The 26,891-nt window shown below is 39.5% G+C and overlaps 1 protein-coding gene across 8 annotated transcripts in view; it reads right to left on the reverse strand.

Annotated features, from left to right (window-relative positions):
• Window positions 1-26,891, reverse strand: part of TLE4 (TLE family member 4, transcriptional corepressor) — a 154,822-nt gene that overhangs the window by 90,198 nt on the left and 37,733 nt on the right. For 4 of the 8 annotated variants that reach the window (XM_067744097.1, XM_067744096.1, XM_067744099.1 and 1 more), the window contains exon 6: window positions 13,506-13,580. The exons of the other annotated variants lie outside the window; for them this stretch is intronic. In XM_067744097.1, coding sequence (XP_067600198.1) covers window positions 13,506-13,580 — 75 coding nt within the window. The remainder of the gene's footprint in view (window positions 1-13,505; window positions 13,581-26,891) is intronic. 8 annotated transcript variants of the gene reach the window in all.

The raw sequence follows: 26,891 nt of genomic DNA on the forward strand, positions 1-26,891 counted from the left end.
GTGGGATCTTCCCGGACCGGGGCACGAACCCATGTCCCCTGCATCGGCAGGTGGACTCTCAACCACTGCGCCACCAGGGAAGCCCCTACAATTTTTTAGTTAATATTTTTATAGAGCAGTTTTAGGTTCACATTTATAGTTTTAAGATTAGAAAAGTTTTATCAATAACGAAGACAAGCAGAATGGAAAGAAACTGAAAGTCACACATAATCCTACCAGCCAAACAAAACTATAATGTTGATGAACCCATCCAGCATTTTTTCAATGCATATATAAGCATTTTTAAACAAAAATAACATCATGCTATCTTGTTAAATGCTTCCTTTCCTATTCAGCATATCAAAGAACATTTTCCCATACCCCTAACTAATGCTTTGACTAGATCACTCCTAATGGCTGTACAATACATGCCATTGTATAGATATGAGAGTTCACTTAACTAGTCTCCCAACTGGTTAAAGGTTAGGTTGTTTCTAATTTTGAGATATGTATGGAGAGTCACCATGGTTTAGCAATATATCACTTAAGACAGTTCCTCTGCAAGTTACAGAATACCCAAATAAAAGTGGCCTAAATAATAGAGGTTTTTATTACTCACATAACAAGTCCAGGCTTGGTTGGATGACGGCAGTATCAAGGCTCTGGGTCAGCATCTCTGGTTTTCCTGACCTCTCTCATATCCCATGTCCCCCAGGATGGCTGCTGCAGAACTGAACATTAACTCATCCTCACACAACCATGGTCAAGCACGGAAAGAGGGCAATTTTCTCTTTATGGGTCTTTCGTTAAAGAGAAAAAGGCATTTCTTTATATCTCCTTGACCTGGACAGGGTCATATGCCCACAGCGCAACTGTGAGGAAGGCTGGACTGAGCACCTGGATGTTTTAGCCATAGTAGGAGGTAGGTTCAGCCTGCAAGAAACAACCAACAAAGCCTGCCCTGACATTATCTTTGCTCGTAGGCCATCTGAGGATATGAGCTGAAAGGAACCCCAAAACAACCTCTGAGTTTTCAATCCAGGTAGACAGCAGCTTATATTGTTCTCCTGCCTTCAACAGTTTCTTTTCCCAGATATTAACTTATACAGAGCTGTGTCTATAAATTGCTTTGATCAACCCAGAAACATCTGGGAAAATAAAAAAAAAATACACGACTGCCACTTTGCTTTGGGATCAGTGTGGCACTGTCCCTGTTAGTCACAGAAGACAACCTGAGCACCAAGATAAACTCTCCCCCTTTAATGGAATCTACCAAGGAGAAAAAAATGCATGAGAATCACAAAGGCAGAATAGCCACGGAGCTGCCTTACAAAGGATTTAAGAATGTGCCCTCGGGCTTCCCTGGTGGCGCAGTGGTTAAGAGTCCGCCTGCCGATACAGGGGACACGGGTTCGTGCCCTGGTCTGGGAAGATCCCACGTGCCACGGAGCGGCTGGGCCCGTGAGCCATGGCCGCTGAGCCTGTGCGTCCGGAGCCTGTGCTCCGCAGCGGGAGAGGCTGCAACAGTGAGAGGCCCGCATACTGCAAAAAAAAAAAAAAAAAAAAAATGTGCCATTAAGTTTTACTTAAAGGTTTGGGGGACGGGGTTAGCTCTAGCTCTTGCTTATTAGGTCAACAGCATTATTTAAGTTTGCAATATTAATATATCCCATGAAGTAGTGTTATTCACAAGTAGGATGGACGAAATTTTCTCAAGATGGAGAAATGAAGAAAAAGTACAGTTTATCCTAAGAGAATAAGATAATTTCAAAAATAGGACTCCCCCAAATGTATTGGCAATCCCTGTGCTTTATGTCCCCCCTTACTGGTCCCCGCCCTTTGTGTGGTCCTCCAGCAGTTATCCCTCTCCCTCACCCACTACTGCCTATAATTAGCTTAGCCTCAGGCTTTTGCTTTCAATGGGTAACTGCTACCCCATCCAGTGTCCCCATGTACTTGGTTCATAACTTTGTAAAAACACGATTCATCCATCTATGGATCTACCTCTCCCACGAAATCATGAACACAGGGACCAAGAGGCAGGGACCAGTTCTTAGTCATCATTGTGCCCCAGGCCTTTAAAAGGTACACGTATGAACAGGAGACTAATAAAAGTATTCTGAAATACTTACTTGCCTGTATTTTCTTTTGATACAACTATGCGAAGGCAGCTGCTAGCTCCAGTTAATACCTCTTAATACAAAAAATATTCCAAGCAATCATTATCATTAGTTGTTCAAGATTAAATGTTTAATGTGGTTAACTTATTTTCCGTAATACCTATGAGAGTATCAACATAATGCAGTTTTTTGTTGTTGTTGTTTTTCTTAACCCACCCATAGTTCAAGAAACTCCCTCATCCCCGGGGCACTATTTAGAAACAAATTCAGTGTAAACTTCTGATTTCCAGGTCTCTGAACAAGCAGCAATGTCTCCCTATAATGCTATAGACAACTGCCTTCTGTCTACACACGTTCCAACAAGTATCGTACTATGTCAGGATCTTGTGCAGTTCGATTCTTGGTAAGGTGCAGGCTCAAACATTTTTTGTCATGAGACCTAAGACCAGAATTTCTTCTCTGGACAAGGTACATCCTCCACACACCCCCAACACACACAATTCTGCCAACATTTCAGGGAGCTAATGGACAGCCTGATACCCAAGCATGAAACCCAAGAGGATCCAAGGACCTAGGTTAAAAATACCTGTCTTGGTACTGGTGTTTATGACAACTTTTGATTCTTACATATGACAGTAAGTTACAAAAAGCACGAAGAAACACAGTAGGAGTCAGGAGTATCCAACTGATAGGTGGAGCTAGTATACACTTCAGCTTAGGCTAACCAATTACTATGTGCATCAGGCATACCCAATTTCACCTCCCTTATTGAGCTCTGGACCCTAAACACTGGACAGTACTATAATGGATCTCAGGATAAACGGCCTATTGATCCCAGTGTAAAAGAAAGAACAGAGTCAAGGGAACAAATAAGGAACAAGTGTAACAGAATGGTTAAATGTGTGAGCTCTGAAGTCGGTCTAAGTTTGGTTCACTTCCTCCCTGTGTGGCCTTCAGAAAACTACTTACCCCTTCAGAGGCTTGGTTTCATTATTGGTAAAGCTGGGACAATAATACTCCCTTCCTCATGGGGTTGATATGAAGTTTAAACAAAATAATGTCTACAAATGCTAAGCACAGTACTAACACAAAGCAAATAGTCGATAAATGCTTGCTATTTTTAATTACTCCCTTAGGGAAAAGAATATAAGGCTAGGGATGTAAATCTAGAGAAGTAACTGTGACACAAAAGGCCCCCAAGTTTTAAAATAAAAATTCCAGAGTCATCAAAACAAACAGGCTTACGACCCATACAATATTAGAAAACTGGATAGCACTTTAGTGGCTATCAGCTCCAGTCCTGCATTCTACAGGTGAAAAAACTTTTAAATGAAATTCCTAAGATCATACTACAAGTGACACCCAGGATTGTGTATGTATTTCCTACCAGTCCACGCTTCCTTCCTCTCAACCTTGGCTCAAAATTGTGGGACAAAAAAATCAAAATGCAAAAATAGGTCAAAATAGAATATTTGTTCATTTAACAAATATTTATTAAATATAATAAATTATTGCATGTTTATTGAACAGTTACTGAGTATTTATTATACAAGTATTTATTGAAAATGATGAGCTACATATTGTTCTAGGCACCACAGCTATAAAAGGGAACAAGATCCCACCTGCTAGTGAAGGGAAATTAACACACACATAAACAAGTAAATAGTAAATGCTCTGAGGAAAATAAAACAGGCTACTGCACAGAGAATGAACTGGGTGAAAGAGCTACTAAAATCTGCCACCAGGGAAGTCCTTTCTCAGGAGATAATATCTGAGCTGAGATTTTAATTTTTTAACATCTTTGTTGGAGTATAATTGCTTTACAATGGTGTGTTAGTTTCTGCTTTATAACAAAGTGAATCAGCTATACGTATACATATATCCCCATATCCCCTCCCTCTTGCATCTCCCTCCCACCCTCCCTATCCCACCGCTCTAGGTAGACACAAAGCACTGAGCTGAGGGCTGCTTCCCACTAGCTAGCTATTTTACATTTGGTAGTGTATATATGTCCATGCCACTCTCTTACTTCGTCCCAGCTTGCCCTTCCCTCTCCCCGTGTCCTCAAGCCCATTCTCTATGTCTGTGTCTTTATTCCTGTCCTGCCCCTAGGTTCTTCAGAACCTTTTTTTTTTTTTAGATTCCATATATATGTGTTAGCACAGGTATTTGTTTTTCTCTTTCTGACTTACTTCACTCTGTATGACAGTCTCTAGGTCCACCTACCTAATTATAATTCAATTTCGTTTCTTTTTATGGCTGAGTAATATTCCATTGTACATATGTGCCACATCTTCTTTATCCATTCATTTGTCGATGGACACTTAGGTTGCTTCCATGTCCTGGCTACTGTAAACAGTGAGCTGAGATTTTAAGGAGGAGCATGAGGAAGACCATGACAAGACATGGAGGATGGGGGTTCTAGAAGGTAGAAGAGCTGGTGCACAATCCCTCAGTCAAGAAGATGCCTGGGATATCCAGGGACAGAAGAAAGAGACCAACGTGGCTAAAAGTCACATGAATCGAGTGAGGGATATGTGAAATCAGAGAGGTGGGTGAAGGGTCAGCACACACAGAGACTTGTGGGCCATGGTAAGAAATTCAGACTTCATTCTAAGCAAAATGGGCAGCCATCAGAGACAGGCTTTAAGCTGGGGAGCAAAAGATCCAATTTATATTTTAGAAGAAGATCATTCTGGCTGCTGTGTACAGAATGAAGAACAGAAAGACAAATGTGCAAACAAGAAACTCTACCAGGAGGAAGCCGCTGGAGACTAGCAGAAGGAGTACCCGGGACCAGGGGGAGATGGCAGAAGCAGTCACCCTTGAGAGAACAGTCTAGAGGCAGAACAGACACCATTTTTTAAATGAGAGAAAGTTGTTCTATTGAGCTTGGATTCTTCCCCTTCATCCATCAGCCAATCTCTTGGATACTGACAGTTAAGGACCTGAGTTCTGAGGGGTACTGGAAAGAAGGCAACCAAGAAAAGAAAAACAAACAAACAAAAAAACCTGCAAAATGGAATAGGGAATAGCAATAATGAAAGCTACAAAAATCAAGACAGCGTGTCATTGGCAAAAAACCAGACACCAGTTTAATGGAACAAAATAAAGTCCAGAAAAGGGACCCCACACAATATAGTCAATAGATTTTCAACAATGATGCACAGCAACTGAATGGAGAAAAGACAGTCTTTTCAACAAACGGTGCTGGAACAACTGAACTGAATGTCCATCTGGGGGGGGGGGGGGGGGCGGGGAAGGAAAGAAAAAGAAAAGAAACTCAACCCATATCCCCGTATCTCACACCATAAACAAAAATTAACTCAAACTGGATCATGGGTCTAAACATAAAACTTTTAGAATAAAACCTAACAGAAAATATTTGTGGTTGTGGGTGAGGCAGAGATTACTGAGAACCAACAGGAGTCAAAAGTTAGGACTCTAAAGAAAAAAAATTCATAAATTAGATTTCATCAATGTTCAAAACTTCTGCTCGTCAAAAGACATTATCAAAAAAAATTAAAGGATGACTACAGATTGGGAGAAAATATTTGCAAAATAAAGTACATATGTCCAGAATATTTTTTTAAAGTTTCAAAATACTTGATAAAAATAAAATAACTGACTCAAGAAAAATAGGCAAGATTTGAGCAGATACTTACCGAAGAAGATATAGAGATGGCAAATAAGCACATAAAAAGACACTCAACATCACTCGCTCTTATGGAAATGCACAAAAACACAAGTACCACTATTCACGTATCAGAAATGACTAAAAACTCCCAAAACCTATCATTCCAAGTGCTAGTGAGGATGTGGAACAAAGGTTCTCTCATACATATTAGTGAAGACTGAAAAACAGTATGGTCATTTTGGGAAACAGTGTGTCAGTTACTTTAAACATACACTAACCATATAACTCAGCAATCCCACTTCTAGGGAAAAACTTACAAAATTTACAAAAAGCTGTATGTTAATATTTACTCAGGCTTTATTCACAAACACCAAAACCTGGAGACAACCCAACTGTCCTTCAAGGGGTGAATGGCTAAATAAACTGGTATATCCATACTGGAATATTATTCAGCTACACAAAGGAACTGACTGCTGATACAGGCAACCACATAGACAAACCTCAAATGCACTATGCTAACTGAAGATGAAAACTCAAAAGGCTACATATATATATATTTATATGACATTCTCAAAAAGGCTCACTTTGGGAGAAAAAACAGCATGGGCACTTGCCAGGGAGTGGGGTAGGGAAAAGGACTGACTACAAAGAACAAAGGAATTTGGGGAGGCAGGGCAAGGCAGGAGAGAAAAAGTCTGTACCTTGACAGTGGTGGCAGTCACATGACTATATTGGGTTGTCAAACTCACAGAACTATGAGCTAGAAAGAGTAAATTCTACTTTATGTAAATTATACCTTGATAAATCTTTAAAAATATACAGAATATTAATAATGAATATGTATTGCTCCCAATTCCAAATAAAAAAATACAAATATAGAAATGCATGCAGCCTCATTTTTACCACATTTTCTATTACCTGTTTCTCCTTATTCTGCTATCCTTGGACACTGAAGTTTTATTGAAATTAAAATGTGCTAATTAAGGTTGATTTATGTGTAGTAAAATGTAAAATCAGAAAGCTTGCAAACACCAAAACCTTAGTAAGATGATTTAAATGTAATCTGAGGATCATTTCAGAATATGTTTCAGAAAACATTAAAAAATATTTAAATGTGCCCCTTTAATGGGCTGCAATGAATGAATGAATGAATGAATGAGTAGATGTAATCATTAAATTATTCTTAGTGTTCTATAAAAGGTTCTAACCTTTTCACAAAAGTCCTTAGGAGATAAGGTCACAAATGCATTTTTAGGGAGAATGATATGCTAGGGAGCTTTGAGGAAAACACACACCAACAGTCCTTAAAACTTAGCCTAAGTCATCAATCCTTTAATTGCCTGTCTGGGGGGAGCCTGCCTCCTCTCTCCCAGCTTTGAGGGACACAAGGCAGGCTGGGTCCACGCGGGAAAAGGTCTGGCTAGATGGGAGTTGTTGATGTTGCTTGTAGAAACATTACTGGGAAGAAGTCAGTAAGAGAACTAGAAAGGGGGAAGCAAAATGGGAACAAATTAAAAAAAAACAAAAAAACACCACACTAACCAATAAAAAAGGGATAACAACGTGCAAACTTGCAAGCTGCCTTGAGTGAAACCTGCTTTTCTGTGTAACACTTCCCAACCAGTCCTCTGGACCCCTACACAGGCTCCGCCTGCTGTGCACTGGTGTGAATGAAATGCAGATGCACAGCTCTGGGAAACTCCACTTTCTTCTTAGTGGAAGCCCAAAGCCCACATGCTTTAAGCTAGGTCAGATGCACCCGCCTAGACACATTCTGCAACTCCTGTAACACTGTGCGCTTAAATCTACCAGGAGCTATGGAAACGCATTTATTAGGGGGAAGGAGGGAGAGAGGGCTCCCCCTTCAACAGGAGCAAAACAGTAGCACTTCAGGTTAGCAACAATTAAGAACAAACAAAACTGACTAGCTTCTAGAAATTTCTTCTAGAGAAGCTTTGTAACAAATTAACAGAGTGTACAAAGTAAGCACAGATTAGAAATCCTGTTCTTTATCTAGGTTTTTTAGGGAGTTCTGAAGTAGAGACAGGGTTTAAAAATTACTTAAGTATATGAGAGTCTTAGATATGAGAGAAGGGAAATTACTGCCTCTTAGAGCCTCATCAAATTACAGCACAAAGATTAGATTATGACTACATCACTCAATAACACAGTCCCCGATCCACAGTAAATGAACAAGTTAAAAAAATAAATAAACAACCAAAAGTGAGGGGGCACACATACCAATATAAGATAGAGGAATGTGTAGAACGACGTTAAAACTGCTTTCTTTGGCTTAGATGAGCAGGTAAACAGAGCCCTACAACTGCAGAAAACCAGCCTCTACCCTCCACCTCCAACCCTTATCCCACCAATCTATGTACATCATGTAGTCAGTGGCAAGCATATTTTATGAAGTCTTTAAGCTCCAGGCACACTGTTGAGTAAAGACAGTAACAAAGCTGGAATAACAATCTCTGATATAACAGAAATCTATTTTATAGCTTGTTTTTTAGTTTATTCCATATAATATACATTTAGAAAATACCGATAGTAATCAGAACAACAAGAAAGAGAAGCTCACCTGTAAGTTCACTGAAGAGTAGTCATTTTAAAAACAATGTAAAAGCTGAGACGTTAAAGAACATGTTTTATGCACAGAGCTCACAACAAACTATGATTGTAGTACGTGAGTTCAATTGCCTACCTACACCAGAGTCCCCTTAAAGAGCTTGAGGCCTATGAGGTCAAATACTGAGCATCTTAGATTCTCCAGGAAAGCGGAGGGACGGGGCTTGGCTGCAGTTAATCGGGAAAAATGATTCCAAAACAGGAGTGGGGCCTGAAGAAAGTGATCAGGGAAGGAGGGAAAAACTCAAAACAAGGTAGTTGATCACTACTGCAGGCAACTGAACTCCATCCTGCTGGGACCCCTCTGTGAAGGACTGTATGCAGAAAGCATCTCAAAATTGCCCACCAAAGGGGCAGGAGGGGAGTGTTCCACTGACTGTTCACATATAAGCCCAGGATTACCCCACGGTGAGGAGAAACTCCCTCACTCTTCTACGCTGCACACGCCTAAGTGAGGAGTGGACTCCCCACAAAAAGCCCTGGGGAAATGAAAGAGCTTCCCAGTGCAGCTGAGGGGAGGTGTTGTCAAGCCACAGAAAACATGTTGTTGTGGCAATGACTAGAGAGAAAGGCAGATAAGGAGGGTATGAGGTGGGCCAAGGAAGGACAATACGGTTTCTGCACTGCAGGGTATCTGTGCCCAAAAAGGGTGAAGAGTACAACTACTGCAAAATTAAGAACACCTCTGGAAAGCCCTTTATTAGCAAACACAGAAGAGGTAAAATGTGGCTCTCAGATACTTCACACATTTTTGCTTTTGTCAAAAAAGTGAAGTTCTATTTTTAATTTTATTTCAAACTTTGTGCCATTAGAGGCTGTGATGTAATGGCGGGGAAAACACATACACACACACACGTTTTAATATATACACATATTTATATCTTTCAGCTTTTTTGCCTAATTAGTTTATAAAGACAACAAGGGAAATTATCACAATGGTGGATCTAAATGCCTCTGAAACTTAAAATAGCTGTTTTTAAATCTATAATGGAAAAAGAGGGATGTACCATTTAAAAACTGTCATACTGCAAGACCCTGTGCCAGAATGCCAATCTAAAATGCATATATGTGTACACACACACACACACACACACACACACACACACACAATTTAAGGGCCAATCACAGGACAAGGACGATAAAACAAAATGCTAAGAGGAAGGAAAAAAACCCCAAGTGTATTGTCTTTCTTTTTTTAAACTAACTCAAACACATAGACTGGTAAAGGCACAGTCATTTAAATCACTGCCTTAGTAATACAAGTAATATTTAAATAGATTTAATAGCGCTGCTCCAAACCAATGAATTATGGGTTTAAAACCTATTAAAATGTAATGTTTTTTTCCTGAGCTGAGAGGAGAGAGATTTAAATCCACTGAATTTTAATATTTCAGCTTGAGCTGCAGGAGGTAGAGAAAGTCCAAATGAACTATTCCATCAGCACCATTCAAGCATGAACATTTTAATCAGTTTTACTTCCTTGGAGTTCTCTAACACAGTTTACGCTGTCATTCTGAAAGCACTTAACACAGAGAGTGTGAAAAACCACCAAGGCTTGTTATTGCCTTTACAATTGATGGCAAATAATTTTGCAGACTTCCTATCATTAAAATGTCACTGCTAAAAATTGAGGTTCAGCATTTCTTGTGCTAAACTGCATTTTCCTACACCACCATGGCATACCTGTTCTTAAGGATTTTTTAAGGGGGTGTACTTTTTTAAAAAATGCACATTTCTATCATTTCTTTCCTCAAAGAGGTTAAAAAAGAGGGGGAAGGAATCCAAAGGAACCCCCTTTTCTATGTTTACAAGCCAAACATTTTCTTTTCCAATGTTTGTACTAACAGAACTTTTTTCTTAATGGGAGTTTCTTTGGTGAAATTCTCATGAGGTTCCAACTTAGCCTCCTTTATTAAACATAACCACATTCACACAGCATGTGCTGATTATATAGTGTAATGGATTTAAAAAGCATTTTAAGATAGTCAGATGACTCAATTTAGTAATACAGGAAATGAAAACATCATTTCTAATTAGATCATATTACTGATTTAAAACTACAATTTGTGTGTTGTTCCAACAGTGTGATCTTATAGAGATTCTAATTTAAAAACACAGTGGCTAGCAGGACACATGACAAGATCTAACTAGATGCATAACATTCCCACAGCCCATTTGAGGGAACTCCGGGAAAGCTTCAAGGAAATGTGAAATACGAACAATTCAAAACAAAATATTAACTATAGAAAACAACACAGGCATTTTCCTGGGTTTTTTCCCCTATAAAGAAAAGATAAATGATATTTAACTTATTTCTATCTATCAACAGTTTTAAACTGAACATGACCTGTGAAAGAAATCATTATAACTGTGTTTCATTCCATTAAACACAACTAGCTTACTGTCAAGAGAACAAGCCGCCTCTCCAGGTTTCGGGCTCACTTCAGCTTTTTGCATTTAAACTGCATGGATCACTGGTTTGGCTCATTTACCAATGAAGGTAGAATAATACTGCAGAGTTAAAAAAGGTGCTTCATCAGATTTCATTAAATTTGGGAACATTTGTGCTTGTCTGGATGGTGTGCATAACATATAAAACAGACACATAGGCAGTGAGAAATAAATGAAGGTCTGCAGGGGCTTAGGTGGGTCTTTGCCTCTCAAGAGGAAAACTTTCATTCCCTGGGTGCAGAAAATCACTGACGACTACCTAAAAATCAAGTCACAAAAATCTAAAATTGACCTCTCATCACTTTTGGTAGCAGGTCAAAATACCACCACCTCACAACACAGCCATGCCTAACCAGACACAGAACAGCAGGTGCATTTAAAGTTCCACAATGTTACAACTGAAAACTACTGGACACAAGGCACTAAGCAGGGCTGAAACAGACAAAGACAGAGAACAGCAGCCACAGAAATGCATCAAGCGAGTTCGGCGTAATGGGGCTCTTTCCTCCTCACTTGGTTTGTGGCTCCCTAAAACTGCTGGGTTTGTTTTTTCTATTTCTGCAATCTGTTTTGCAGAACAGTCAGATGATGTGATTTTGATTCCATTTTCTGCTCAGATACAAATAATTTGGAATTGCCACCAGATCCACCAACTACAGCACACGCTGCTTTGATAGCATGCAGCTCTGAGTTAGTTCTTCAAATAAGTTTTTAGGTCACCAAATTAAATTAGCTTTGTTTTAATAATTAAATCCATATATACACACTATGTCTGTCAGTTACTCGGCTACAGTCTAATAAATCATCTTCTCCCTGAGAAAAGGCCATCTGCCATCCCATTCAAAACAAAGTATGCAAATGAAATAGATATAAAACAGTATTAAAAATATACTTGACGTGATCAAAGAAAGGGAACTGTTCTGCTTTTACATCTTCCCTCATATTTTTAAGCAACATCCAACACAAAACAATGTGTTTCTGATTTAGATTAATCTCACCACTGTACCGACAGTAACTAATAAGACTCAAAAAAGAAACATAAAAGCATTCTGTTTTCCTAGAAAGGGCTGCCAACCAGACATAAGGTAGGACGGCTACGTGTATTTTAGCAGTTCATACAAAAATAAACACCAAGCCAGAAATGACCCAGGCAGCTCTTCTATAGGCCCTCACCCATGTATTCTCTCCTTCGACAGCAGACTGCATAGTGGGTGAGAAAAGGAGGTTCTATCCCCAGTGACCTTGGGAGATTTGGTAATCGAAGTATATCCCAAAAGGAATACAACATGTGCTTCAAGCAAACACAGCTGGTATATACATATACACTAACTTTAAAATTAAAGCTTTCTCAACGTTAAAAAAAGAAACTTTTATACTGCCGTTTTCTGGAATTTTTGGAAATAAAAACTAATTGTGAAATGTATTCATCTCTCTACCACCCCCTCAACACAGAAAATATACAACAAATGAGTCTCTACATGGCTTGTTCTGATTCAGCCTCTTCTTGCCAAAGGACACTTCCGAGGAAATAAAGGTTACTCTTTTCCATTTATTATGTCTTCTAATTTACTACTGGTATTTTCTTGTGGTCAGAGGGACAGAAAATAGAGCTCAAAATAGGCCATTAAAAACAAGCTGCAATCAGACTATTGCTCCACCACCATCGGCAGCCAACCCAGAGGTCTGATTTCCTTGTTAAAAGACAGAGGCATAATTGAAGCAATATCTTCACTTCAGATTGATTATCAGGCGACCCTTATCTGCATCTTCACTCAGCAATTTGAATTTTAATGAAAGTAAATGGAATAATTAGCATTTCAAAGTGTGTTTGATACACTGAGGAAAAAAAAAGGGAGAAGACTTTTGTGTATTATCTATACACAAAAGCAAGTATTTGGGAGGGGGCAGAAAGAGGAAAGTACAGTTGTAGTGTCTTCATTAGAATAACCTAAGGAACTGCTTCTAACAGCTGCATAAACAGAGATGTGAATATTGTGCTTTTCTCAGCTAAGATTTTTTGCCTTTATTATTTCTAAGTTTTAGCACCTTATTTTATTACTGGTTACCTTAATCGGGAAGAACAAAAATATAAGTGGAGTTGGAGTGATTGCTCAAACCTATGAATTCCAGCAGGATTTCTATGCAACGTTAATGGTACTAGGAAGGATTTTCCAACTGGCCCGCTGATTTTGCAAAAAGGTATGGTTCATCTATTATTTCTACTACCAATGGACACTAGTCCTTAAAGAACCACTCATCACAGGGTAGGAAGAGTAGCAGGGAGATGTGAAAATGTACATTTTATTTCACTAAAAATGGTATTAAGATACTCGATATTTGAGGAAAGATAAAAGAAATCAGGTCATTTTAACATCAGGGCAATGTGTGTCTTTTTACTGGCAAAAGGCTAGCAACAGAGGCTGATTGCAAAGGAAAGAAGTATTATGAAAAAGAACTACCCAGCCTCCTTAGGGGGAAACTTTTCAGGAACACTGTCAACTTGAATTGGTGAGAATATGTCCACAGTTCCTGACAAACTTCATGTGAGATTGAAGGCAAAGTGCTTCATTTCACTTTGTGGTCCTCTATTGCCTTTTGCCCCTTTGGTTGAACAAAATTTAAAAGGAGAGCAAGAGAGAGCTGATAACAAACACTACGATGATCAGAGCTAAAATGGAAAGGCCACGTACCCCAATGATGGCGTTCAGTTCTGCCATGGTCACCTGCTTGGCCCGTTCCACAGCCTGCACCACTTGTTGCTGGTGCTATAAATGAAGATCAGAAACAGAATACAATTATTTGTTTTCTAGTCAGTCAAGAACAGCTTTTCCTAACATGTCCTCTAACTTTAATTACATGCAAAACAGGATTCAGGGGTCTCCATATTTCAAATAAAAGCTCTTGGGTGGTGGATGACTAAATGTCTAGGGTACCTCTGTCTCTACAGTGCTGAGAAGTAACTGGACATCCAACTGCAGGGATCATCCCTGCGCCCCCATGACAGATGCTCCCTTACAACTGATAGAAGCAACTTAAATTTTACTTTCAAATCAGTGGTGCACGTTGACCCAACATCTTCCGCAAATACTAACAAAACAACACAACCCATCTCACCTGCTTTCTTTGTCTTTTTCTCTGCCACTTACATAAGACATGCTTTGAAAATATTGCCTGCAAGTACTTACTAAGTTTCCACCTGGTATCTGTTAGAGAAGACACTAGAAGGACATACAGAATTCAACGTTTACATTTCTTCTGTAAATGTGAAAAAAGCGCTAATTTCATTCCTGTCATTAAGGGCTGCATATTTAAAAGATATTAAAAATGTACAACTCTTGCCAGCAGTAAAGTTTAAGGACCTCAGGTATTTTTTTTTTAATGCAATAGGAAAACTAAAACCTACAAGTTTAAGTTATTTTTCTTTTGAAAACTTAGGATGGACAGCATAGGAAAATCCCTCTGACCACGATTAAGTTCTAAAGAGAATAAGCAAGATCTGATTTTAATAATTTTAGTAATATCAGAAAAATTAAATAGCACAGAAGTCTCTCTGCATGAAGGCACTCACATCTGGACACACACAAGTGCTTATACAGTACCCCCAAAATGTAAATCTTATTCCCAACTAAATACACTTGAACACTCTAGTACATACACACTCAAATTGAGTCTAAAATAGGTCTCTTCTGTACTTTTTTCAACTTGGTTTAGTGAATGAAGAGCCAGAGACTGTGCTGTGAAACAGGTACTCCTTTCTGTGGCTGGGAAGAGACTTGTTTTGGTTGATCCCAGCTGAGAAATGTACTAACATTCTCTACTGATTGGAAGTGAGTACGAAGCTCAACTATCATACTGCTTAATACACAGAAAAAGCTAAGCCATCAGTTATATATGCAATTCCCCTCGACATACCTGGTACTACATTGAAAAGCCCCCAAATATACAGTTACTGGGATTAACTAGGGTGGCCACTGCTTCCACTTCCCAGCTCTGTAGGGGTAGTGGGGGAGGTGATATGGGAAAGGAAACTGCTTTAAATTAGTTTATCTACATGCGGTGTTTTCACCCTTGACTCCCTAATAGAAATGTGTATTTTATGCCTATTAATAATGCAAGGAAAACTGTCAAATGACAGATCACTGCATTTTACACTTTTAATGGACTCTGATCATTAAACTATATACCTTGATTTTTTTTTAAGAGTCTGTTTCAAAACAAGGGCTTCAGAAGCAATCCCCAAAATCTTTATAATAGATATCTCCAACCATCCTTACTCTTTAATAAAATATTTACCGAAGTGAAATAATTCATTTTCCTCTTTCTCTGAAAGTAAAAATCCTAAAGATTCATGAAAACACTAGAAGGAACAGAGAGGTATAATCGATAAAACGGCCAGTAATAGCTGTTCTCTCTTGAAGCCAACCTGACCATGTATGTTTATTGAGCATCTACCATGTGCCAAGCACAGAGCTCGTATTTAGATTTAGGACAAATCTGGTTGTCAGGGTAGTGAAAACTAGCAGTACTTGGAAAGCAGAAAAAACAAACAAACAAAAAGCATGTAGGATGACTCTGGGAATTATCTAATATTCAAAGTGAGTTTATGGACAAAAATTTTTATGGAATTTTCTACCTTTTACTTTCCAACACTCAACAATGGCTGCTCAAAACTTCCATGAAACTGAAAGCCAAAGAACACATGTACACTTATTCAACATGCATACCTCTCATTCCATTCACACATCCATTCGTTCAATTAAAGTTTTTAAAAGCTCTTACTCTCCGCCATTTCTGCATATTACTTAAATACCTCTCCATATTACTGAAATATCATCTACTTTACATTAAGTATTCAAAGAACAGTTCCATGAGACAGAAATGCAGAAAATACATCTAGTTAGGGCCTTTCTACCACGAAGATCGCTCAGTTCTTGCTTCATAAACTAGATTCCAACTGCCAAGATGAGCAAAGATGCCTTAGGCAGTGGGGATATCTTTCTGACTTGGCATTAAAATCAAGTACATTTACTGAGAAAACCAGAAACACACCAGTGAACCGTTAACACTGACATCAGATGCTTTTATAGAAACTCTTGCTAAAAAGCTAAAATGACAATGGAAGTCATGATTCAGCTCCTTCCTTTTCTCTCCTGGCAATGGCCAAGGGCTAATACCATATCTGAACTTTACCTGTAGTTCAGGATTTTACTTCCCTATTTCTGCTTACAACCGTGAATCATGTGGTGCTTAAGGACTTTTTGAACGGAAGCTCCCTAAGGCAAAGAATGCCTCCTCCCCCCTTGTGCTCTGAAAGCACCAGAAACACTCGGACATTGCTCACTCAGCCACAAGTAACACTGTACCACACACTGAAGCAGCATGAAGAAGGGCAAATGATCCCAAAAGAAAAAAATGAACACTAGGAGAAGAAGCCCTAAAGTACTCTCGCAATAGGACCCAAAGAGGCATTGTTCTTCCATTTTCAAATTTCAACATATAAACTCTCTGACTCAGAAAATCTGGCAAGTTTTTCACATCTTCTTAGAACTGTGAAGGCTTTCCCATGAGTCTGCCGTCTCTTCCCCTTCCCCATCCGCCCCTCTCCTCCCGCTCCACCCACGTCTCATTTCCTCTCCCACTTCCTGCTGGTCTCCTCTGTGGCCTCACCACAAGTGGTGACAGCCACTCTAGACCCGGTAAATCTGCAGGAGGAAGAGTCCTGTGGCCGCTCTCATTGCTCAAGCTGCTCACTCAGATACGAGTTCCCCGTCTGAACTTTCCACAAGCACCACCAAATAAAGTGCCACTAGGAGTACATTAACAAGCCAAGGGTCTCTGAGAGAGGGGCCTCTAACTGGGATTTGGAGAAGAGAAAAAATTAAAGAAATAAAACCTCAAATATGTATTCTTTAAAATACTGTGACCTGTAATTTTAAAAAATCCAAACGAACGGACAAAAAACCTAGATTCTGATTATGGTTTCACGACTCTGTAAATTTACGAAAAATTACTGAATTGTACGCCTAAAAAAATGAGTGAATTTTATGATGCATAAATTACATCTCAATAAAATACTGTGATTTAAGGAATACAAGCATGGTTGTAAAAAAAAAAAACCAGTAAAATGAAAATCTATACGTTAAATCACTTGCCTACTTACTTTCATCATCATAAAATAACTTTTTTGCACTTGTTCAAAGTATTAAGAATATTTTTTTCCACACGAAAGAGACTAAAACAATATAAGCTTATGATAAGTCCAACAAAGCCTGCTGAGAAACTGGCATTAACAAACCACTAGAATATATATATACCTTAGATGTTGAACGTATGTTTCTCAGAAGAGACTACAAGGACAGTACTGCCATGCCAATACTTTGAGGCATGGCAGTAGATCTGGTATCTGTAATAAAAACTTTAATTTAAAAAACTATTATCACAACTTACAATTTTTTTTTAAAATCCCTCTTATTGACAGGGGTAGTATAGGGGTAGTAAGGACAGATATGCAAAATGAACTAAAATTCTTATCCTGACATGTGGAAATGCAAAAGTGAGCAAGAGGTAACGGCCCCCCTCCTTACACAATTCACAGAGAGCGTCTTACAATACAGGAATGTAGGATTTAAAGGACTAGGGAAGATTATTGGCAGGAACGGTCAGCACATTTCCTGGGGCATCAAGGAAAGGCTTTGTTTTCTTATTCATTCATTCAATTATTTATTAAGCACCTACTGTGTGCCAAGCACTGTGGCAGGAACTAGGATTAATGAACAAGACAGTGAATTAATAACATTCAAGAGGCTTTGTAATTACAGTTGCAGGATAGTTTCCATGAAGACAATGACAGGATGCTACGAAATCACTCATCAGAGAAATATCTAATCAAGTCTTAGGGTTGGAGGAAGATTCCGTAAGGAAGTGGGTCGGACAACTGAGACCAGAAGAATGTGCAAGAGTTCCGCGAGTGAAAAGCAGGGAGAAAAGAACTGGAGGCAAAGGGAACAGCCTGGATAAGGTTCCTGAAGGATAAAGAAGCTTGTCTATCAAGGAAGAGAAAGAATGAGTGGCTGGAGGAGGAGAGAAGACTGCTCCCTAACTACTTCCCACACGATTCTGTCTCTAAATTCTCCTCCACAGTAGTGCACCCTCAGGTATTTGAAAATGGCATAATGCATGTTTTCAACTTTCTCTATTCCAGGTTAAATATCCCCAGGTCACTGGCTTTAGGAGACTCGCTCATCCTTCTGGCTACTCCTCTGGCTGTGTTCAATGTGACTAGACACAATTTGATCCTGAGCAGATCAAATCCAAGTAGAAGTGTCACTCCACATCCATTAAGTCAGAGCCTTTTCCAGCAAGTCTACCAAGTTTACTAACACAAATGAGCTATAAATTTAACCAAAACTCTTTTAGTCAGTCTTTCCTAAATGGTATCCCAAGAAATGTTATTTAGGCCCACAAGAGATTAGGTTATTACTTATACAAAATACAATTTTAAAATTCACAAGGTGTAATTTGGCTAATACCTGGCAAACTGCTCGCCTTCTCAGAGCTTCGAATCTCGAAAGAGGGTGAAGATGTGTGCAGGCCTTTCCAGACAACTTTGGCTATGGAGCTCGGGATTAAGGCTCTCAGGAGACACCCTGGGAAATGCTGCCCGAGGCTTTCTCGTACTGACCATTTGGCGTTGTCTTCTTCATTCTCGTTCATGTGCAGGCAAGGCATTCTTCACTGATATGTCCAATAAGCTCTACAAGTCCAGAGCTTTCCAACAGAACTTTCTGCAATGCTGGAAACGTTCTAGATCTGTGCTCTAGCCACATATGGGTGGATATTGAACACAAAGTGTGGCTAATGCGACTGAGAAACTGGATTTTTAACCACATTTAACTTTAATTAATTTTAATTTAAGTCTAGCTAGCTACTTATGGCTATGGCTACTGTACTGGACAATGCAGCTCTAACTTAAGGTACCTTAAAGCTTAAGTCCAATAATAATAATCCAACCACTACCTAACTGAAAGTCAAAGAAATGACTCAGTTTCTCAAATACACACTAATGTTTTTAGACACATACAGATAAGAGTTGGCACTGCTGCCTTTGGAAGGAGGCCCACATTTAAACCTGCAGAAAAAAGTTCTCCTTCCTGAGAACCATCTTTCATTTCCTGAGGGGAAGCAGGCCATAAGGATCTCACCAAATATCCAACTGTCAACCAAACACACGGCCATGCAGAACAAGTCAATCTGTCAGCCATGGAACTTGGGACAGGATTATGCTCTCTGATGCCTCACTCAGTATTGTGAGAAAAAACATTTTAAATGGAAGGCCGCCCAACGTAAAAATTAGAAAACTGGTCCAAATCCTCTAAAGCCCCACTCCAGGTGTATTAGTCACTTTAGGACATTCCTTAGATACACAACACTGTCAGAACACATTACCAACACTGATGAAATGGCCTGGCTGGGAAGCAGACGTGTCCTGTAAAGGCTGCTGGCCCTTAATGAATGATCTCAGGTCTTACGGGTGTCACTGCATACGTATCAGGGGACCTCTGGTGCTTTCAGCCAAGCTCTCCTACATCAAACCATGTTCTCATGAGCCACTGATTCCTTACAAAGTTAACAGCAGTAAGACAAGTTAACCTGGTGCCATTATGAGGCGAGAACACTACCACCGGTGCATGTAACCACTGTATTTTGTTCATTTCCTCCCTAAGGCACAATATGAAAGTGACTGATCACATTTTTCAACTTCTATTTCATGATTATTCTACACATGCAAAATGTGGTTCAGAATAATTCAGTGCCATACTAAGCCAGGTGCCAAATAAACAGCACTTGACATACAACCGTATCTCATAACACAGCGAAAGGGTTTGTTTTCCATCAAATTAAAAGGACCAAATTTATGCAAAGTCCAAAATAGAAGTTCACTGATTTGACTGGCTATCTTAGCCTACTGGAACTTAAATACACATTATCACTACTATGTAATTGTGTATTATCTTCTACTATTTAAATGCAATGTTGAACACCCAAATTAATCTACAGAATTCTGGAGAAAACACAACTACTGCTCATTAGAAAAGCTAACAAGGCAATAAAAACACAGTTTTGAGTTAGTTAAAATTAAAAATTAAATTTGCACTAGAAAGAATTTAAGTTGGAATGTCCCCGTTTCTCTAGGTAAATATAAGAATAAAAGTAGAAAGAAGGCTTAAAATTTTCACTCCTAAAAATTCTAATCATCAGAGAACTTTGGTTAAACATGCTCAAAAAAATGATTTGAATTCTTTTTTTTTTCATTTGTTAATATTCACAGATGCAAGGCAAAAAGAAGTGCTCACTCCAATCTGGGCTCCTCCACAGCCTCCAAAAAGCCTGCTTCTGCTTACAGAACTCAAGGAACAAGAAAATTTAGCTATGGAATTGCAGAGGACTAGGGGAGGAGGGCAATATCCATCACCTCCTTGGCACTGAATGACTAGAAACTAGTTGTAACGACCTGCTGAAAACAAGGTTAAAGATGGATAATGCCATTTCTCCAAATCTAACGATGACCATGGGTTTGATAAATGGGAATTAGGAAGCCATTGGTCATAAGGAACCACTTTCTGTTCTCTCACCCTGTCCAGTAAGGTACATACATTTCAGGTTACTTCAGGCTGTGGCTGGAAATGGTTTTAGGCCCAAGACATTAAAAATTGATCAAGTTTGATGCTGCAAAGCAATGAACCTGAGCTACTTTTTCTGAGATGTCTTAAAATTCCACAAAACCAAGAGTGACTTATCCAATATATCTTTCATGATTTGGAGGGGAGGCAGACTGTCAAAAATGTTGATCCCATGTTCTCCAGTTTGAGGACAAGACATATGCATAAAAGAGTATGTCTGAGATAGATGAGGGGAAAAGAACTATAACTTAAGGACTCACAAATGTCCCACTTATGAGAAGCAGCTTCCTTAACAATAACTTTTTCAGCTTCAAGCAGCATGTTCCTTCCAGCAAGTCTACTACAAAATATGGCAGTCCTATGAGTGATCGCCTATATTCCATCCTTCAATTGAGAGGGGTCTTCAAAAATCTTTGTGCTTTTAAAAATATGGGCATAAACATAAGCTGTGTATCTAGACCTAGATGGCCCACAGGGCCTATCACTGTTCATGGGGGTTCCTTTTCACCCCCTGTGCATGTATGAATGATAAAGAATGCCTGATGGGTGACTCTTTTTCCCTACAATTCAGACCCTGGAAGAGACTTCTATAACAAGAACTTTGCATTATTTTATATTTTATGTGATAGATTAAAATACAAGTTGTGCTGATTATATAGTCAGAGCTAGAGTTTGTCACATAAAGATACACCACTGGGTCAGTGTGACTTCCCTTCAAATCAACACTGGTAATAATAATGCTGCTCACTATTTTTATTTTGTGCACAGCACTGTGTCTAGAAGCAATTGCTAGCTATCCCTTGATATCCCTTCTATTACATTAGTTTAAGTTTTAGGTGGGCATCCTCAACTAAGACTGCATTTCCAAGTCTTCCTTGCAGCTGGCTATGGGCAAGTAAGTAGGCACTGGCCACTGCAAAGTGAGCAAACAATGTGAGCATCATCCACACCGTGACCTTCAAAGAAGAAGCGCAAGTTCTCTCGTCCTTCCTGCTGGCTGGGGCAGGACATGGTGATGCTGGGGACGATGAACATCAATATATAAGGAACTTGAGTTTACAACATCGTGGAGTCCCCAAATTAGCTACAGCTGCTTCTATGCAAACTGTTATGTAAGAGAAAAACAAACTTTTATTTTGCCTAAACCACTGTTCCTTTAATCTCTGTTAAAGCAGCCTAATACCAAGCTAGGTCTTTCACATTATCACTAGTCCTCATATAACAACCCTACAGTGCAGGTATCCCATTTTTCAGATGAGGAAACTGCAGCCCAGAAAAATAAAGTATTGTGTTCAACATGATAAAAGAAGCAAGTGGCTAAGCCAGGATTTGGTCCCAAGTCTGCCTAACCTCAGGCTCTTATCACACTGCCTCACACATAACATAACTCTTCCAATGAACTCTGCTCCTTGTTAGGGGAGCAACAAGTTTCTGAAAAATACAAATGGTACTCTGAGGAAAGAAGACTTTAAATTATGACGTAATATGTCACCATCGTGTAATACATTACTGACCTACAGCCTATTAGGGGTTTGAAGTTCTCAAACATCTTAAGAAAACCTTGTTAGTCACCACAAACCATACCCTGCCCATCTCAAAAATAAACTATTTTATAACCCAAGGGAAAAAAAGTACAAAAAGCACAACTGTCCTCAAAAAGCACAACTGTCCTCTAAGTAAGACCCTCAGCTAGTGCCCAACATTTAGTTAATGCTTAATCTAACAGGATAATACGATACTTACAGGCTTTCCAAAAAAATTAAATATTGCTGCCCTTCTGAAAGATCATCTGTGTGGAACTAACCACCCACTGTTGCAAGCAGCCCCTGGAGCTGCGAGGCTAGCTTATTTCACAGGAAGACCGCCAGCCAGCCCGCCCATTCACAAATATTACCTTCAACTCTTCCCAGTTTTTTACCGAGTCCCTCCCCCCTCTCCAAATGTCTTGGGACCCAAAATAAGCTGGAATAAAATTCATTTCCCAGAAAAGGTTAAAAACAACAACAACAAAAACTGGCATTTACTATCCGAAGTGCTTTACATTTTAATACATATAGTACACATTGTAAAAATGGGGTTACTCTCACCATCTACAGGAGTATTACAACTCACAGATCAACTTTCCCAATATAAAGCCAGTAAGATGCAGAGTTGGTCTGATTCCAAGTTAGCAGGAACACCGTGCCTTGCTGCCAGGGTGTAACAAGTGGTGCATAGTTTTCAACCTACATTAGAATCGCCCTAAAGGTATGTTCCTGGAAAGGGGGGCTGGGGGGCACTGGAGATAACTCAGTACTTACTGGCATCCTTCAATTCTGCTAAGTGCTCACTAAGGTCTAAGAGTCTACATGCTATATCCTGAAATTGCTGATACAGAGCCCATCCACACAAACTACTTGTAAAAACAAAACTAACTCCAACTAAGCCACCAGGTACTTTGAAAACAGCCAGTCCCGCAACTAGACTGAGAAATTTGTTCTTTTAGATCACAATGTGTGTAGAACACAGACCCCATCCAAAATCACTGTGTCTTCCGAGGCGAACTCTACAGCGCGAACACCTTGAAGAGTTGTCATGTTTTGGATCTTTGCTTGCTGGTTGGGGAGAGACGGGCGTTTGCTAAATTGGAAAATTAATTTTAGGAGCTAGAAGAGAATCACCCTTGAGGCTACCTAATATGCCTCATGGAGATTTTTAGCTAGTTCACAGCCCTGGGTTGTTTTAATTGATACTTTTTTCCCCTATAAGCACATCAGAGAGGAAGATAAACAATACACACTCTTCCAAAGGGCAATGACTAGAAAGGGGAGGGAGGGCTGGCTCCAGGTCCTCTGAGAAGGGAACTCTGGGCTTCTCGGCTGCTGCTGCTGCAGCCAGTACTACTGCCAGCCAACCTCAGGAGCCACTGGTTACTATGTGCTAAGCTGCACCAGACAATCCCAGGGAATCCTCACGGCAATCATATGCATTCCATGCTATTATTAACTTCATCCTACAGATGAGGAAACTGAGGCTTAAAGAGGCAGATCACTTGCTAAAGGTCACCCAGCTTAACTAGGTTATAGTGAGCCATGCAATTTGTAACACGGAAGCCAGGACTCGACCCAGATGTGACTGTCATCATCCCTGGCCATCTCTTGCTTAGGGAACTGCCAACAGGAAGTTGGTTAGAGTTCCTCCTCAGCAAATGAGACCTGAAGTGAGACAGAGAAGAACTTCCCATTTACTGCTTTGAGATTTGCCTTTTACAGAAGAAATCTGAGGGCAGCAGAATTCCGAAAAGTCTTACCCATCCCTAGAAGCCAAAAGCAAGTGGGAGAAAAGAACAGCTTCAGACAGGTGAGGACTCACTCACTAGGTTTCTCTAAATCCTGATTTTAAGGATCCTGTGAAATTTTAAGAACTGTAAGTGACAATTACTCACTTAATGAAAAGAGTTGGCAATAACTTTGGAAGTGGTTGTACACAAGTGCAATAAGCACATCACTAAAACAGATATTGGCTATAATTTTTAAAAGTGTTTTGGTGAGATCTAATAGGAAAATACTTTTCTCTGATGTTACATACACAGACACACTTCGAGTCCTTGAGCTACAATTATACAACTTACTTCCCCAGAAAATGTCTTGCAGTTAAAACTAAATTTGTTCAACAGCTGTCATTCAGTACATATTTTTTTTAATCTTAGAAACTGTGGTACACTAGACACAAGCAATATTAAGCAGGTACATTAGTCAGCACATGGGAGCTAAATTAAAAACAGACTTATCTAGATGTCTGTAAATTTACTTCTTGTTCCTGCCAAACTCCAAAAAACCCCTCCAACCACTGTCCTGTAGCTTATGCACTAGTCTTCAGGAAATGTTTTTCTTTTCTCTAAATACAATCATTTACCTTTTAAATAAAAAGATTTTAGATGTCCTGCCTGCAGTCAGCCGCACACGGTGGCTTGTTGCTCCAGGACCTTGCTTCCGACATGGCATTCAAAGATGTCTTGGCTTTAAAAAGAAGATTCATTGCATGGGGAAGCAGAGAGAGGAAGGAGCCATTGAAAGCTGTGTGGCTGACAGGGTCTTGGTGCTCTGGCCAGGTGTCAGGCCTGAGCCTCTGAGGTGGGAGAGCCGAGTTCAGGACATTGGTGCAACAGATACCTCCCGGCCCCATGTAATATCAATCAGCAAGAGCTCTCCTAGAGATCTCCGTCTCAACGCTAAGACCCAGTTCCACTCAGCAACCAGAAAGCTCCAGTGCTGGACACGCCATGCCAAAAACTAACAAGACAGGAACACAACCCCACCCATTCTGCCTAAAATCCTAATAAGTTCACAGACACCCCAAAACACACCACTGGACATGTCCTGCCCACCAGAAAGACAAGATCCAGCCTCATCCACCAGAACACAGGCACTAGTCCCCTCCACCAGGAGGCCTACACAACCCACTGAACCAACTTTAGCCACTGGGGACAGACACCAAAAACAACGGGAACTACGAACCTGCAGCCTGCAAAAAGGAGACCCCAAACATAGTAAGTTAAGCAAAATGAGAAGACAGAAAAACACACAGCAGATGAAGGAGCAAGGTAAAAACCCACCAGACCAAACAAATGAAAAGGAAATAGGCAGTCTACCTGAAAAAGAATTCAGAGTAATGATAGTAAAGATATCCAAAATCTTGGAAATAGAATGGAGAAAATACAAGAAACATTTAACAAGGACCTAGAAGAACTAAAGAGCAAACAATGATGAACAACATAATAAATGAAATTAAAACTTCTCTAGAAGGAATCAATAGCAGAATAACTGAGGCAGAAGAACAGGTAAGTGACCTGGAAGATAAAATAGTGGAAATAACTACTGCAGAACAGAATAAAGGAAAAAGAATGAAAAGAATTGAGGACAGTCTCAGCCTTCTCACACTCTTCCAAAATATAGCAGAGAGAGGAACACTCCCAAACTCATTCTACAAGGCCACCATCACACTGAGACCAAAACCAGACAAAGATGTCACAAAGAAAGAAAACTACAGGCCAATATCACTGATGAACATAGATGCAAAAATCCTCAACAAAATACTAGCAAACAGAATCCAACAGCACATTAAAAGGATCATACACCATGATCAAGTGAGGTTTATCCCAGGAATGCAAGGACTCTTCAATATATGCAAATAAATCAATGTGATACACCATATTAACAAATTGAAGGGTAAAAACCATATGATAATCTCAATAGATGCAGAAAAAGCTTTTGACAAAATTCAACATCCATTTATGATAAAAATCCTCCAGAAAATAGGCATAGAGGGAACTTACCTCAACATAATAAAGGCCATACATGACAAACCCACAGCCAACATCATTCTTAATGGTGAAAAACTGAAACCTTTTCCACTAAGATCAGGAATAAGACAAGGTTGCTCACTCTCACCACTATTATTCAACATAGTTTTGGAAGTTTTAGCCACAGCAATCAAAGAATAAAAAGAAATAAAAGGAGTCCAAATTGGAAAAGAAGAAGTAAAGCTGTCAGTGTTTGCAGATGGCATGATACTATACATATAGAATCCTAAAGATGCTACCAGAAAACTACTAGGACTAATCAATGAATTTGGTAAAGTAGCAGGATACAAAATTAATACATGGAAATCTCTTGCATTCCTGTATACTAATGATGAACAATCTGAAAGAGAAATTAAGGAAACACTCCCATTTACCATTGCAACAAAAAGAATAAAACACCTAGGAATAAACCCACCTAAGGAGACAAAAGACCTGTATGCAGAAAATTATAAGACACTGATGAAAGAAATTAAAGATGATACAAACAGATGGAGAGATATACCATGTTCTTGAAATGGAAGAATCAACATTGTGAAAATGACTATACTACCCAAAGCAATCTGCAGATTCAATGCAATCCCTATCAAACTACCAATGGCATTTTTCACAGGACTAGAACAAAAGATTTCACAATTTGTATGGAAACACAAAAGACCCCGAATAGCCAAAGCAATCTTGAGAACGAAAAACGGAGCTGGAGGAGTCAGACTCCCTGACTTCAGACTATACTACAAAGTTACAGTAATCAAGACAGTATGGTACTGGCACAGAAACAGAAATATAGATCAATGGAACAGGATAGAAAGCACCTAGATAAACCCATGCACATATGGTCAACTAAAGGAGGCAAGAACATACAGTGGAGAAAAGACAGCCTCTTCAATAAGTGGTGCTATGAAAACTGGACAGCTACATGTAAAAGAATGAAATTACAACACTCCCTAACACCATACACAAAAACTCAAGATGGATTAAACACCTAAATGTAAGGCCAGACAGTATAAAACTCTTAGAGGAAAACATAGGCAGGACACTGTATCACATAAATCACAGCA

This window comes from Pseudorca crassidens, chromosome 7, assembly GCF_039906515.1.
Source record: "Pseudorca crassidens isolate mPseCra1 chromosome 7, mPseCra1.hap1, whole genome shotgun sequence".
Taxonomy (NCBI): Eukaryota; Metazoa; Chordata; class Mammalia; order Artiodactyla; family Delphinidae; genus Pseudorca; species Pseudorca crassidens.